The 15437-nt window shown below is 39.8% G+C and overlaps 2 protein-coding genes across 2 annotated transcripts; one reads left to right on the top strand and one right to left on the bottom strand.

Moving 5' to 3' along the window:
• The first annotated feature begins 2865 nt into the window (after positions 1-2865).
• LOC100701305 (putative methyltransferase DDB_G0268948) lies at positions 2866-6265 on the top strand. The gene is made up of 6 exons (XM_005457995.4): positions 2866-3034; positions 3163-3323; positions 4317-4530; positions 4659-4762; positions 4846-4983; positions 5535-6265. The coding sequence occupies exons 1-6, from the start codon at positions 2927-2929 to the stop codon at positions 5620-5622; spliced, it is 813 nt and encodes a 270-aa protein (XP_005458052.1). The 5' UTR covers positions 2866-2926; the 3' UTR covers positions 5623-6265.
• On the bottom strand, positions 5786-14853 carry LOC102078032 (receptor activity-modifying protein 1-like). The gene is made up of 3 exons (XM_005457994.3): positions 14544-14853; positions 11841-11979; positions 5786-8027 (listed from the first exon to the last, which is right to left on the bottom strand). Exons 1-3 carry the CDS (start codon positions 14596-14598, stop codon positions 7772-7774), a joined length of 450 nt encoding a protein of 149 aa, XP_005458051.1. The 5' UTR covers positions 14599-14853; the 3' UTR covers positions 5786-7771.
• Positions 14854-15437: the final 584 nt, after the last annotated feature.

Below are 15437 nucleotides of genomic sequence, written 5' to 3'. Positions count from 1 at the left end.
AAGTTTTTACATTATAAGAGTTAACAAGATAAATTTGAGTTTAAATCTCTGGTGTTTTTACTGGTTTTACAATTTACAAATGATTCAGATTATTCAGATTATTATGATCATAATAATAAAATAGTAGTCTATAGTCTAATAGTATAGTTACAGTGGTCTTCATGTCAAAATGTGTGTAAGGGGTTGCAAACATTGCTTTCTAAAGGGTCAAAATGACTCTATTGGAAGTTCTAGTGTTAGCTAATAATAAGCTGTGTTGTGATACAATTCTGTTTATTCCACATTTAACAAAATTCACTATATGATGAACAAAACCATTTTAACAAAAGTCATGAAATATCAGATTGAGGGTTTTTAGGGGTTTTTAATGAAGTTAGACGATTCATAATTACTCTCATGCCAATTTTTGTGTTAAACAATAGCTAGCTATATGGGTTTTTATGATTATTTAGGTTAAAACTGCCATAAAATAATATATAAGCTTAAATAGTATTTCTTTTTAAATGCAGACATAGGTTTCAGAATGATTAGAAAATACACAATAAAGCTAACCTAACTGATTATGCTAACACAACCGGTTCAGTATTTTGGTTCAAAAAGAGGTCACAAACCTTAGAATCAACTTTCTTCTTTTGTGAAATGTAACTTGGGTTATGAGTTAACAGATGCCAATTTTATGGGCCATAAACCATCTTAAATTTAAACAACTTAAGCTAAATGGGAAGCAAGCTAACAGGCTAACATTAGGTATACGCACAATAAAGTTCTGCAATAAATATGCAATAAATTTGGTAGATATTAGTCAGTATTTAGTAGCAACTCAATGTGAAATAAGGGCTATTTTTTGTGGTGAACCCTTTCTTAGTTTAGTTGAATGGAAATCCCCTCTTATTAACACTTATGCTAATAACCAGGCTAAATTTAATCTCCAAATGGCTTCAGTACTACACTCTCGGAGACTGTCACTATTTTCATTTGGGGGTTTCCATGATGTTTCCTTTATAATAGTGAGCTGAAGGAATCATGGGTCTGTGAAAATGCTTCAAAAGCCATGACAAAAATTTCCCGCCCTCAAAAATATCACGGCTTTCAGCGTGGCTACAAGACTGTTTTCTAAATTCATGGATTCCATCCAACAGCTGCAATCTGCTTCTACCTGCTGAGATTTCCACAGGGAAGTGGGATTTTATACTCAATCCCCATCTATCCATTCCCCTACCCTGCGTGTTTCTGTACGCACACTGTCTGAAGAAAGAGGAAATCTGTGTGTGGGTATTTACAACTGCACATACATCTATTTTTTGGTTTGAATGCATTTTCATGATTTATACTGTACATACTCATCAGCCTTTATCGCCTTGCCCATAATTCCTGCCTTTTTAAACAGATACAAATTTAGGAATTCTACACTATATAATGTGCAAAAAATATAATTTTTCTTTTTCATTTCACCTGCTTTCATGGGGGGGGGGGAAAGCCATGTTTAAATAAAGTTTCTGTAATAAATTCTCCTCCTGCTGTGGATTGCCTGTGTGATTGCTTTTCAGTTGAAATTCCCCATGCAGCATTAGCAACACTGCTTGTCACAGTCGATGGAAGCGCTCCCATAGCTCTTTTTTACTGTGTCGGGACTGCCTGCAGATATTAAAGCAATATGTGAGGCTGTTTGTCTGACTCCACTGGCTTTGTGTTTTAATGACTCCTGTGTGTGCGTGTGTGTGTTTTTGTGGGGACACTGTAATAAGACATGGTGATAAAGACTTGGTGCAACACTGGTTTGAGCAGAAACACATACATGGATGGCAACTTTGTCCTTCAAAGTATGTTTGTCAAGGCTCACACACACACACACACACACACACACACACACACACACACAGCAGTGACCACTTTGAATTGAATATAGCTGACAGGTTTGATCAGAGTTGATTGATTTGCATGGCTGCACGCAGCCTCATGGTAAGGGTAAGAGTTGGACACCTTACTGGAACCTCCTCCTCCGTTTCCTCTTCCTTTACTCCAACCCCCACCATCTCTTTTTTTTTTAACACAACCCTTATTGCAAACCATATCTGACAATAGATATTGAACAGGGAAGCAGGAATGATCAATGTTTGTTGATTGGTAAGAAAATACAAGGCCTCTAACTTAAATTACTTCAGGATGTTCTTGGGACCAAAGTGTGAGGTTGAACAGATTATATGAAGTCGATCTGCAGGAACAGATACATTTTAGGCTTCTTGAGTATAAAATATATAGAATAAGAGTTTTTATCAAACTTTAATTTTCTCCAGATAGTGATAATATCAATGTACAACTGTGTAAGAATAAACAAGGAGATGACTTCTTTCAAGTTCAACTGATGAAAAATTTGTTTTTAAATTATTTTCAGCAGCTGTCTGCTTCTTCAGCACACAGCATCATGTCTATGTGAGCATTTACTGCCATCTGCTGATTGTTGCCTAAAGGTGCAGACGTATGAATGCACAGCACTGAATCTGTAGGAGAAGTAATAATAATAAAATTCCTTTTCCATTCTGGACTAAAACTATAAGACAGATGCTATGTTTGAATATAAAGTCCTGAATATTTTTTTGCAGTGTAATATGTGTGTAAAGTTAAGCTTATTGTTGCCTGTGTAATGCATGTCATCCCCATCGTCATGTGCCACCTAGTTGATCATTAACTGCCATGCTACATCAAATAACTCATAAAGAATAGCTGCCAGAAGTTTTTTTTTATTATTATTTTTTAAAAGAATTGAGCCCATGCATTGTTTAATTGCAAGCTGTAGCACATAGTGCACAGCTCTGGCAGTTAATCTTCAACTAGGTGGTTAAATAAAGACGAGCTCAAAGTGCCGAGTCATAGTATTCGGTCACATATTGCATACAGTCTGCAGGCACACTTTGCTGGAGTACGGAGTATGGCTGTGCGGCTCTTCGAGGGGAAAGATCATGCGGCGGCTTACCTGCAGTACAGAGTGGCACCCCAGGAGCTGGTCAGCACAGTTATGAGCTTTATGGAGAAAAGGGTATGTGTTTATGCTTATGTGCTTGATAGCATTTGAACAAATACTTTGACTCTATCTATTAACGTTCTATTACATTCAGGCAGTGGTCTTCAGTGTTAAATGTACTCTAAAATCAGCATTTCTCTTAGACACCAAAACCATTCAACCTTGCACTGGATGTAGGCTGTGGATCGGGGCAAGGGACGACCCTTTTGGCTCCATACTTCGCCAAAGTGGTTGGAACCGACGTCAGCCCCGCCCAGATAGAGACAGCGCAAGCCATTAAGAACCCACCAAATGTCTCATACAGGTGAAGGGGAACGAAATGTGGTGGATGTGAAATCCAGGCTGTGATTTAGATAAACCAATATGTCAAAGGTTCTGTACTTTCTTCAGCATCTTCATTATGTCATTATTTTGTTTTTTGGGGCAGTTCTTTAAGTAAAGGCTACATTACGTCAATCATTCCTTGGTTGTTTTAGATAAAGATAGATTTAGATAAACATGGTTGGAAGTTCTTTTCAAAGAGTTTACCACTTTGGGTAGCATTCCCAAACAAAACCATCATAGAAGATCAAATCCTAGTGTTACAGGGGTCACCGGTGGCCTCACATTGTCCATGGGACGTGGCCTTGATCAGAAGCACTTGGCAATCGGTACCAGGCAAAGTGTTCTTCTATAAGTCCCACACCCACCTGTCAGACGGATATAGACACATATTGATGTTCTTAACTTCTGCAGGTTGTTTCATCTGATCTGAGGTTAGCATCATGAGAAGGTCTTAGGTTTGAATCCAGGCAGGGGCCTTTTCTCCCCTTCACGGCCCAAAGACAAACATGGAGTGAGATTAGATGATTATTCTAAACTGACCATAAGTGGGAAAGTAAGCACGAATGCCTCTTGCTCTATGTGTTTGCCTAGCAAGAGATTAGTGACCTGTCCAGGGGAGTTGACCCTACAACACCTGGGATGGGCTCCACTCCCCCCTTTCTGACTTGGCTGGGCTGAAAATGGATGAGTGGTATAAAATTTTGAAAGAAAACTCCAGAGAAGAAAGTGAAAAAAGAAACAGACATTTTGCATCTTAGTGATATGTTTGTACTGCCCTTGGAGACTTGAGCGGTAAACTAAATTACCAGCATTGAATTATATTATTCCTCTACGAATGGAAGAGAATCCAAATAAGATCATCCACAAAAGCAGGAATATGCTTTGTTATTCAAAGCTTTTCCCTTATTCATCTCTCCCATCTATAATGAGCCCTACTTTTTCCTTGTCCTGACTCTGTTCACCTTAACATCAGGCAGTGTCCAGCAGAAGAGCTACCATTTGCATCTGGAGAGGTGGACCTATTGAGTGCCATGACAGCAGCCCATTGGTTCGATCACCAGCGGTTCCTCAAGGAGGCTGACAGGGTGCTGAAGCCTGGAGGCTGCCTGGCTCTCCTTAGCTACACCATGGACATGGAGCTTGAGTACGGGGACATCTCCAGCACTCTCAATGACATATGCAAAGAGGTTCATCCCAAATCTAAAAACTCATGTGCAGAAATAGAGTACTGATGTAGGTTTTCAGCCACTATAAATTAATGCTTTCCCCAAAAAGCTTTAAAGTTTGTCTTTTCTTTCTTTCTTTGTCCCACCAGTTTTATGGCGCCCTGCTTCCATTCCGAGATCCCTACATTGGAAAATCCTCTAAGAAGATCTACCTAGACATGTTCAACTCCTGCTCTTACCCAGACAAAGAGTGGTGAGTGCTCAGAAGCTTCGCCAGAAGTTGACTTCAGTTACATTGACCAGAACATACTTATTTATGAGTCCAAATGTGTCCAGGAACGAGTGCCTGCGGACAAAAAGGAACCTGCCATTGAGTCAATATATTGGCATGGTGGAGACCTTCTCCAGCTACCAGAAACTGAAGAATAAGGACCCCGCTGAGGCCGAACGTCTCTCTGACCATATCAGGAACAAGTGAGACATTGAACTTCACCAGTCTAATCGTTAACTCCTGGCCTTGAACCCTCACCTCCCTTCACCTGGCGCTGACCGTTGATTCCCGTAATCTTCCCAGCTTAATTCATTTCTGATTATCAAACCCACCAGAATACAGCTTTGAATACTGGCACAGTCTCGGGCATTAATCAGAAAAGCCAAACATTGCTTGACTAAGCTTAACTGTTGAAGTCTTTTACCGCTTTGATAATATAGCCGCCATTAATTCCCCCGCCAGTGACAGGAGAGAATAGCTCAGCAAGCACAATATAAGGAGGAGAATTGCTGAGCCATAACTTTTACATGGATATATAAGTATGACATTGTATTTAATTACTGTTAAAGTTTGGGAAGATTTAAACAGTTTTGCTGTGTTCTGTCTCTTTAAAGAGTTTCACCTGCATGTTTGCCTAATTTAATGAAGGAGAGAGCCTCTGGAGGTTGCTGTTAATTTACAACTTCGCATAATCTGTCATCCAGTAGTTCTTCTAAATCATAATGAACCATTCTGTCTCTGTCTTTTATCCCAGGTTGATGTCTGCAATGAAGGTGTCCTCTCCTGAGACAGAAGTCACGATGATTATGCATTATTTCTACTGGCTGGCGTGCAAACCTTGATCACTCAGAATGCATGAATCCTGTTTAGGATTGCTTTCCAAGTTTTTTTAGATCGTCGCCACTTAAAACAAACAACTGTCTTGTTAGACGCTGATGAAGACTTTTTAGTCAATATGTGCAGGTCGTGCTTATCCTTGCTGAGTTGCTTCTACTTTTTTAAATATCGTAACATTTTTATTAAAGATTTTAACACTAACAGAGTGCATTAGCAAGTTTCTTTTTTTGTTATTTTTTACTTGTTTAGACCTACTGATGAGCACTGTGTTGTACAAGCCTCACAGCGCTTCCTTTTTTTTATTTCTTTCTGAAAATGCAAATCAGAATTTTCTATTAATATTAACTCGAATCTGAATGAAATGAAGCTGCTCTTCATTTTCAATTTTAGACTACTGACTGTCAACTGCCTTATAGAAAATCTCAGAGTGAACACTAGATGGAGCCATTTCGTTCAATGAAGTCCATGAAAATCTCCTGTGCAATGTTAAAATCTTGAGTTTGACAAGTATTGAGTGCACTTTTGTTTTATTTTTGTAATAAGTAAACTGCAGTAAAAAAAAGTGTTCTGTAACTGCTGTGAAACCTCTGTGTACTGTAATGATATGAAATGTGAAGTTTATGAATATGTAAGTACCCCAGCCTCTAATTTCAAATTACAATTAATTTAAGTAACTAAAAAAATGACTTAAGAAAATAATGTCATTGAAGTATAAAATTGTCCAATGAACTAGTTGTATCTGCTACTTTGTGCAAGTATGAAGGGGAAGAGAGTAATAACTTGTTTTTAACTAAACTTTATTTGTAAAGCACTTTTCAAAACACAGAATTAAAAAGTGCCTCATAGTTTGAAGAAAAGCCACACATTGAAGATAAATAGAAATATCCTCATTTTATAATATCATTATTTTATACATTTTTGTAAACAGTGCCCAACACTGAGCTCATGTGACAGATATTAAAGAGTCTGGAGATGTTTTATGTTACTGCAAAATCATCTGTGAAGACTAGAGGGCAGCACTTGTGGACCTGCCAGGTGCTTCTGCTCCTACTCGCACACAAATTCATGCTAGCAGCAGTTACAAGAACAATAGCAAAAAGCAAAACTGGAGGGATACGGAGAGAGCAATGCCCTGAGGTCTTGTTGTTGCCTCTCTGGTGCAGTTTTTGTCACTGATTTGCACCAAAGGACAGGACAGATTGATCTTCGTGCCATTTAGCTGACTTTAACTGTCTTTGTGTTATGACAACTAAGTGCTTCCTTCATTGTAAATGATGCCTCAAAAAATGATTAATAAATATACAGTGGAATTTATTCAAAGGTAAACAGATATAGAGGGACTATAAAACTGTAATATTGTTAATTTTGGCTGTTGAAATTATTTCATACAACTTCCTCCCTTCATCCTACATTTGTTTTCTAATTCCCGCTCTCCTTTTCATCTCTTCACCTTCCTCTGAATGGCTCCAATCAAGTCAGTCTCTTCTACTGTCAGGTGTTATTTATGCAGATTGTTTGTCAGGGCTACGATGTCAGATGGTAATTAACATAAATGGCCTTAAAAGTCCACTGAATCCAATCTGACCCACTGGAAGGTTTTAGAAAATGTGAAGTAGAGGATACATTTTGTACTTTTAGCTGTATTATCATAAGTTTTGCAGCTTTTCCTATTGATAAAAACTCGACCCACACTGCTGTTCATACGACACCAAAGTAGCTATGTAATAGATAAACAATTAAATAGAGAAGTTCCCATTTTTCCACTATCTGCTATAGAAATTTCTGCTTTAATAGTGTCTTTTATTAGATTACAATATCTCAGGATTCAGATGTTTAGTCCTGTCCACTTCAGATCAAAGTGGACTGTATGTGGCCTGCTATGTAAAAAGTGTTTTGCATCCCTGACTTAGGCATTTTCATAGAGGTGACCTTACCCATTAGAAATGACTGGACAGACAGTTTTAATACCAAATACAGAATTTATTTCTATTAACATCTTTCAGAACATGCAATTGTTTCACTGCAACTTCCAAATAGTCAGTATGCTCAATATCAACACGGGAATATGAAAAGAAAATTAAAAGAGCATGCTTTATACTAAAGAAATGTCTTCCGGAACGCTCTACAAGCCCAAATCTAACACTCTGACGGTCCCTATAGCATTCCCTGTGTGCGTTTGCTCCTCCACACCACTACAGCAGTCATGAGCAGGGTGACCAGTACAGGCACTGTGATAAATGGGGCGAGGATGCTAATCGGTGGGTCATGCAGGAGCCGACCAGTCAGAGCGCAGTCATGAAAGTAGATCTGATGAATCTCCATGAAGAAACGGTCGACTATCTGATTTGGCCAGAAGCAGTTCATCCTCAAGGCCACCTGGTATGTGCAGTTTGTGAGTCCCTCATAGATCCTGCAGAGGACGGCAGAGCACAGGCAGATTCATGCTGAATTCACTGAATCTAACTTAGTATGTGTAATTAAAGAAAAAGTGTTACTAAAGTTGATCCTTTTTCTGAATGTTTGGTGAAACATTTTAAAGCAATCAAGCTGAAAACCCAAATTAATAGAGAAATTTTGGCCGGAATCTTGTGACATCCTTTCAGAGAGGGAATAGAGCAGGGTATTTCTGTTGGTGGGGAGAAAAAAGGCAAAAGAGTGTCTAGAATTACCAGTGGGCTTAACACTGCTAAATATAACTGCTAAGTAGTGGAGCGCAGAGGAAATGGAGATGCATACCAACAGGGTACTGCCCTCAGTACAGCATTGCACCATACCAGGAGAGATTCTGTTCCAGACGGCCACTGTGCCTAACTGTGTTTCTGAAAGTGAAGTGATCACAAAATCCAACCCTTTAACCCTCTGAGGTCTAACCCTAAACCTGCCCTACCCTCAGAAAGGCAAAAACGGGCAAAACTTGATCTTCTTGTCTAAGGTTAAAGTTAGGCTTAGGTTTGGGGTCAGCACCAATGACGACTTCGACAGTGGCCATCCTGAGATGGTTTAATGAAGCAGCTGCGGCTCAGTAGGTACAGCAGGTCATCTCTTAACTTGAAGGTTGGTTGTTGGATCCCTAGCTGCTCCAACCTGTTTGTGAACTGTTGTTTTACTTCCTTAATTTGCCTTTTTCCCTCCTTTGTGACTGTCGTCCCTGGGTCACTGATTTCCCCTATATCTAGTTAGTTCCTTGTGTATTTATAGCACTGCATTACCTTTGACATTTATCAGTCCATGTATTTGGGTTCTCCCTCATCACCAAAAGGTTTTCCTGTGCCTCAGCAGCTACGTTTACATGTACCTTGTATTACGATTCTAATAAGGTCCAGTGCTGAAACTTTCAGAGACAGAAGCACAAACATTTTCATAAATAAAAAACAACTCAGGGTTTAGTATCTTGCTCAAGGATACTTGGACATGTAGGTTGGAAAAGCCAGGGACCATGACCCACTCATGCCCCTTGCTGTGGAGCGGTTGTGGTTTAGAAGGTAGAGCGGGTCGTCCACCAATTGAAAATTCGGTGATATGATCCCCAGATGATCGAAGTATCCTTGGGTAAGATACTAAACTCCAAGTTCCTTCCAATGCTTCTATCGAAGTGTAAGTGTGTGCATGACCATAGGCTTATATGAATGCATGTGAGACTGGGAGAATGAAGCTCTCAGTAAAAATTGCTTTGAATGCTCAGTTAAAGAGGAAAAAGCGTTATATGAGTACTAATCCATTTACCATCTGTGAAGTTTGTTTAAAAAAATAAACACAAAAAAAGTGAGAGAATTTAGAGCCACACATGATGGCAACTACTGCGCTGAACAGGTGATGGATATCTGACAACAGGAAGCTGATCAGACTGGTGCCAGAAGTAAAATAGCCACTGAAGGAGATGAAAGCGCTTCATCACTTTATCAGATCTCATGCTGTTACAATTAGGTGGTTGCGCATCAGTGCAGATAATCAACTGGCCCAAAATCTTTACTCAGAATTATTTTAATTGGAGCAAAGGAAATGAACGTCAAAATACTAAACTTTCAGCTTCAAAACATCAGTCCATAAACCAGTTCATGACAACTGTCTTATATTCAGTACATGACTGAAGTGGAGTGCAGGTCATACCTAATTAAGGAAAGCTATAACAGGATTAAAAAGACCGAAACGAGCGATGGTACATGTCTGGTCTTTGAATTCGCGTTTTACTTGTCATTATTACTACACAGCCTGAATCCACAAATATTTTTTTCAATAATTGTAATTTTCTCTGTACCGGTTTTTTCCTGGGAGTCTCAAATGTTTCCTGTGAGCCTGAACAGTGGCGTCAAACGTTGTTGCTAGGAGTTTGGTGACGCAACTGCCAGCCCCTCCAAGTGCCTGTGCAAATTCTTTATGAGTTACAACTGAGCACACGTACCCATGGAGACACACACACAGCACCACCCCCAGTTATGTGCTGGACCAAGTGAGGACTGTGAACCAGGAGGGAAATCACACAGTTTTGACAGCAGCTTCTTCTTTGGGTCCCCCGGCTCCTTTCATCCTCCTGTCTGACTCACTCCCTGACTGTCAGGGTTTGGAAACGAAGCCACCAAGTACTGAGACGATATAATGGCCAACAAATACAGTAAAGCTTTCCCCTGGTGTTGGTGCATGAGAGAGTAAACAGATAAACAGATAGATAAACAAGTTTTATGCCTCTAATAAGCTCAGAAATACCAGTCTGTCAGTGCACCTGCTAAGATATTAGTACTCACTTAGAGGTGAATGATATAAACACAAGGCCTTAATGTTGACATATTAAAGACTTATATAGTCTGGGTGTGAACACTGCCATCAGCTTCTTCTTATAGCTGTTTAACTGCGAAATGACTGAGACATCAAATAATCCTCATGCACATGACAGCATGAGGACTTTTCTCACCATCATTCTTCTGTTACACTGACGCCAACCCACTTTACTCTCTTCCAAAGAGCCAGACTTTCTTGTGATTTTTTTAAAGTGCTCTTGAGCAACAGTTCTCCAGGCTTTCTGAAGGTCTTTCAAAAGTTTTTCTTTGGACAATGGCTGCTTTTCACTCATTTCACTCCATTTCCTGGAAACCATCCTATCGTTGAGGATATAAGAGTGGACAAAAGAAGACGTAGCAGGCCTAAAAACAATTTATAGCACACAAACAGTATTTAAAATTCATGCCCTTAAGAAGTGTCAGGTCTTTAAGAGATACATCTGTACCTTCAGCTCATTTATCTAGTGTTCACTGAAGTCTCATCAAAAATGGTATAAGTGGAAGGGTGGCTTCAGTGACAACAGGTCTGATGGAGTGATGAATCCACATTTGACATTGCAGCCAGTGGTGTGTGGGACCTTGTAAAAATGTGTGGAATTATGAATGCAGAAAAGTACCATCAGGTTTTTATCCACCATGCAATGTCCTCTGGAAAGCATCTGATTGGCAACAGCTTCATTTTTCAGCATGACAATGATCCCAAACACACTGCCAATGCAGTAAAAGACCTGTATAAAAAACACACACAGTGGAACACGACCTCAACATCACTGAAGCAGTGTGGGATCATGTTGACAGAGAACAGAACAAAAGGCAGAAACATCCAAAGAAGAGCTTTGAATGTCCTTCAAGAAGCCTGGAGAACTATTCCACTTAAAGAAATGAGATCAGACTGTGCTGAAGAATAAAGGTGGTCACACCAAATATTCACTTTCAAGCTCATTAGCTTACATGTGCTTACCTTAATGCTGTATTTACATGTGTGTTTGCACATTTCAATAAATCACTGCAGCTATTTCCTACTTTCAAGGCAAACAATTTAAAATATGAGGAGTGGCTCAAGACTTCTGCACTCTACTGTATGTAACAGTAACAATGTAATTATTTATTGAATTTAGCACAAGACCACGCAAGTCAAGAAATCTCATTAAACTGATCTCAAAGCCAGCCAAACTAAGCTAACTGTTCAATTGATATTGTGCTAATTCTGTACCTGACAAACCTCACGTGAAGCAAACTAAGTTGCTCCACCCTGGCTACAGCCACTGCTCCATCTGCAAGCTGCTTTGCAACACACAATATCTGCTGTTTACCAGGGTCTGTGTGGAGGTCGTGACTCTATCAATTGCAATTTTTTTGACTTACAAGTACAGTTTTATGCAGGAAAATTAGTGATTTTATGTTCCGCCATGCATTTCTTCCCTTTTGCATGTTCAAGTCAGTGAACTCACTCCATTGTGTCCTTCCAGCTGCACCATAAACCTCGATCCAGATTTTCCATGTTGAATGTGAAATTCGCCAAGCAGAGATCATTGATAAAAAACTTGTAGACTCCCCTGTTACAGCCAGACACTGATGCAAGGACTTGAGCTACAAAGTAAAAACAGAAGTAAGACAGAAGTATTTAAAAAATAAATAAAAAAAATATCTCTGTAGCAGCTTGCTTCATTGTAAACCATTCAAAAAGATTTTTGCAAAGTGCTGCAGTAGTTATCTTCTGTTTAATTTTTTCATAATTAGAAATATGTTTGTGCAGCAAACAAGGTCATGTCCTGGCAATGGTTATTCCTACTGGGCCATTTCTTCCCTATTAGGCTGTTACTTTCACTAAGAAAAGATTTTAATTTGCAGGCAATGTCCCAATCCCATTTGTTTACTTCAGAGATGCGTGTAAACAGCCTCCAAACGTGGAGGCAGACCGCGGCCATCCCGCAGGACTTGAGGCTGAATGTAGCACCACGGAGGAGTACAGTAGGAGAGGGAGGCTTAATCTGGTGTAAAACGCCTGCGTGGAAACAAACAGGTTGTTGTTACGATCGCGAAACATGGTGGATCTCCAGTCTGTTCGGGCCAGATAAGGGCCGACTGTGTGCCCATTATGTTTGCTCTGTCCCTGCTGGCTCTCCCTGCACTCAGAGGAAGACTGAACGTGTTGACACGGGAGCTTCAAAAGAGATGCTACAAAAGAAGAATGTGAGAAACTGTCATGGCAAAGCAAGATCTGAACGAACGCACGGTAATCTCCTGAAAAGGGAGTGAATATTAGCTTGTCTATCATCTACAGTCATGTTCACCGGCCTCTGGTGGCAACTGCCGCTTGGAAAATTCACAGTTGCCCCTCAACTTGGCTGTTAACCAGCATTGTATTTGGATTACAATTTCCAGGAAAATCGAGGCATAGTTTGACAGATGTTCTTCTGACTGAAGGTTTATGCTCTATTGACTTTTTGCCTTCAACTCTGTTAGGTTAGGAAACACGCATCAGTCCAATGGGAATCTTAAATTCTGTCAGCGTCTCTGAGACTCAACATTTATGGATTTTAAAAGCTGATTCTCATAAATATTAGATGATGAGGTTTGAAATCATTCTCACAAATATTAATGCTCCATGCTGACATTAACCCTTTAAAAGGCTTTCATTGAAACACATTGTTTTTTGGATGATATTTAGGCTTAAAGTATTTCATTTGTTATGATTTAATTTTGACAGCATTTCAGCTGCAATCAGAAACGGAAAACTAATTATAAGCACTAAGTTTGGTAAATATGGTGAATTTTTGCAAAGTCTCTAAAAATCAGCAACAAATATGAATATGCTGTGACTTCTTCATCTCAAAGGGTACCACACAGCCATCTCTAGAGTTTTACAGAGAATGTTCTGAAAAAGAGAGACTAGCCAGTGAGCGACGGTTCTCTGAGTGAAAATGCCTACTTTGAAGAGGCTGGCCTAAAGCAGCAGAAGAGCCTACTGGGTGCCAGTCCTGTCAGTAAGAACAGGAAACTGAGGCTACAGTTTGCATGGACTCAGAAAAATCGAACAATCGAAGATTGGAAAATGTTGCCTGGTTTGATGATGAGTCTCAATTTCTGCTCGGATTTTGATGTCAGCTGATGAAAGCATGGCACCATCCTGCCTTGTATCAACAGTTAAGGTTGCTGCTGGTGGTGTGATTGTGTGGGGGATATTTTTGTATTTGATTGAGGAACCTTTAAGCACCACAACCTACTCACATATTGTTGGTGTTGTTTAGTCATTACAAATTCTCAGTTGAATTTAGATTAGGTAATTTACTTACTTTCTATAGTTTTTTCAAGTTTCAGCTCATTTTTGTAGGTTTCAGTAATTGTTTTTTCCTGGTAAGTTTATATCTAAATTCCTATTTCAAGTGAAATTCAACAAAAGCACGGAGTTCCTTTTGTAAATTATGGTCCCAAATGAAACGCATTACACATCTTTTTCCCAAAAGCAACTGCCGATGGACAAATTACTTTCAAGGAGCACTCCATGAACCTACAACCATCATTTTTTAATAGTATATGGTCTTTCCTTCTAGATGAGTTTAAGGAATTCCCAGTGTGTTTCTGGATCAATATTCCTAAAAGTTTCCCAAGAATTTCATATTAGAGGTTCAAGGGATGTTGGAGACATTACTCTCTAACATGTCAATGGGTCATATACTATCACGTTTGCCTTCATTTTCAAACGTTGAAACAAAGTTATTGAAAATGTAAAACCAACTCACACAACTGCTACATACGTTTTTTCTTTTTGACTGGTTACGTTCAATGACAATGGCCTCCTGAGCATGCAAGAAGGTAGATGAGGGCAAATGCTACTGAAATGTAAGGTTGAGTGAATAATGGTGGGGGGTTTTTCAGAATTTCTTCCAGAAACAAAGCACATGCAGCATAGTGGACTTTTAATGAACAGATCAAGTCTATTTGTAGACTAAACATTATCAAGAAACCCAAGAAAACAAAATCCTTACTTACCTCGTCCTGTTTTCTGCCATAAATCAACCAAGACCTATAATAATAATTTCTAAATAGACTAACATTTCAAAGACCTGCTTTTTTTTTTCAAAGAAAAACATAAACAACGTTTAAGATCAATCCAACTATAGCGACTCTCTGGCTGAGTACCATGGACTCACCTGCCATCAGCAGCACAAACCCTGCTTTCAGGAGCAAGGCGGTCTCCAGAGCCATGCTGAACACAAACCCCAAAAAGTTTCACGCGCTCTGCTCACTCCCCGGAGATCAGCGCCAAAGCCTCATTCTAACTCCAATAGCCAGAGCCAGTGAGTCGGGAACGTCACGGTGCCACCACGTTAGAAACAAATTAACCGCAGTTCACAGTGTGCTGTCAACAAGAAGGCGGCAACTGATTGTGTGTAAAAGCCCCCCTGACCTTCCTCGGTGGCACCCTCCTTCCCCCTCCTCGCTGCAGCCCTAATCATAGAAGCGCTGCTTGTCATCTGAGCCCCTTGTCCGGCTGCTTTCTGCGTGGAACTGCTCACAGGGGACAAAACAAAGTCAGATACCAAAATTAGTTCAGTCTACGGTGCATGCTTTATAGCAGCAATTTAGAGTCTCGAGAAAACACTAGTGTGCTGTTTTAATGCCTCAGTATTTACGTTTTTGTTGAATAATCCAATTATAACCATTTATCATCTAGAATTTGGATGATTTTCTTTCATATATACATGACTGACACAGCAGAGGCCAACTGTGAGGTAGCATGTCATCAGACTCATCACGAGTCTTTAATTAAATGTCACATTTTCCCCATTTGTTATTTGTATTAGGATTAATGCATTAGTGTGAATACCCAGAGACATCCCCGACGGTGGGCTCACACTGGGACCCCATTTCACAGCAGCAGTGCACAAAGGCAGAATTCCCATTTTCATGTCACACTCGTATCGGCACAAATCTCATGCAGCTCGCAATGTCTATAATAGAATGTTTTATCTGAGGAATTTTGCACAGGAACAGATTGATTAGTATTCTCAGCGCTGCTCTGCATTGTGCTGCCACCCAGCGTG

Source organism: Oreochromis niloticus, linkage group LG23 (genome assembly GCF_001858045.2).
Source record: "Oreochromis niloticus isolate F11D_XX linkage group LG23, O_niloticus_UMD_NMBU, whole genome shotgun sequence".
Taxonomy (NCBI): Eukaryota; Metazoa; Chordata; class Actinopteri; order Cichliformes; family Cichlidae; genus Oreochromis; species Oreochromis niloticus.
This window is presented reverse-complemented; position numbering and strand designations above follow the sequence as displayed.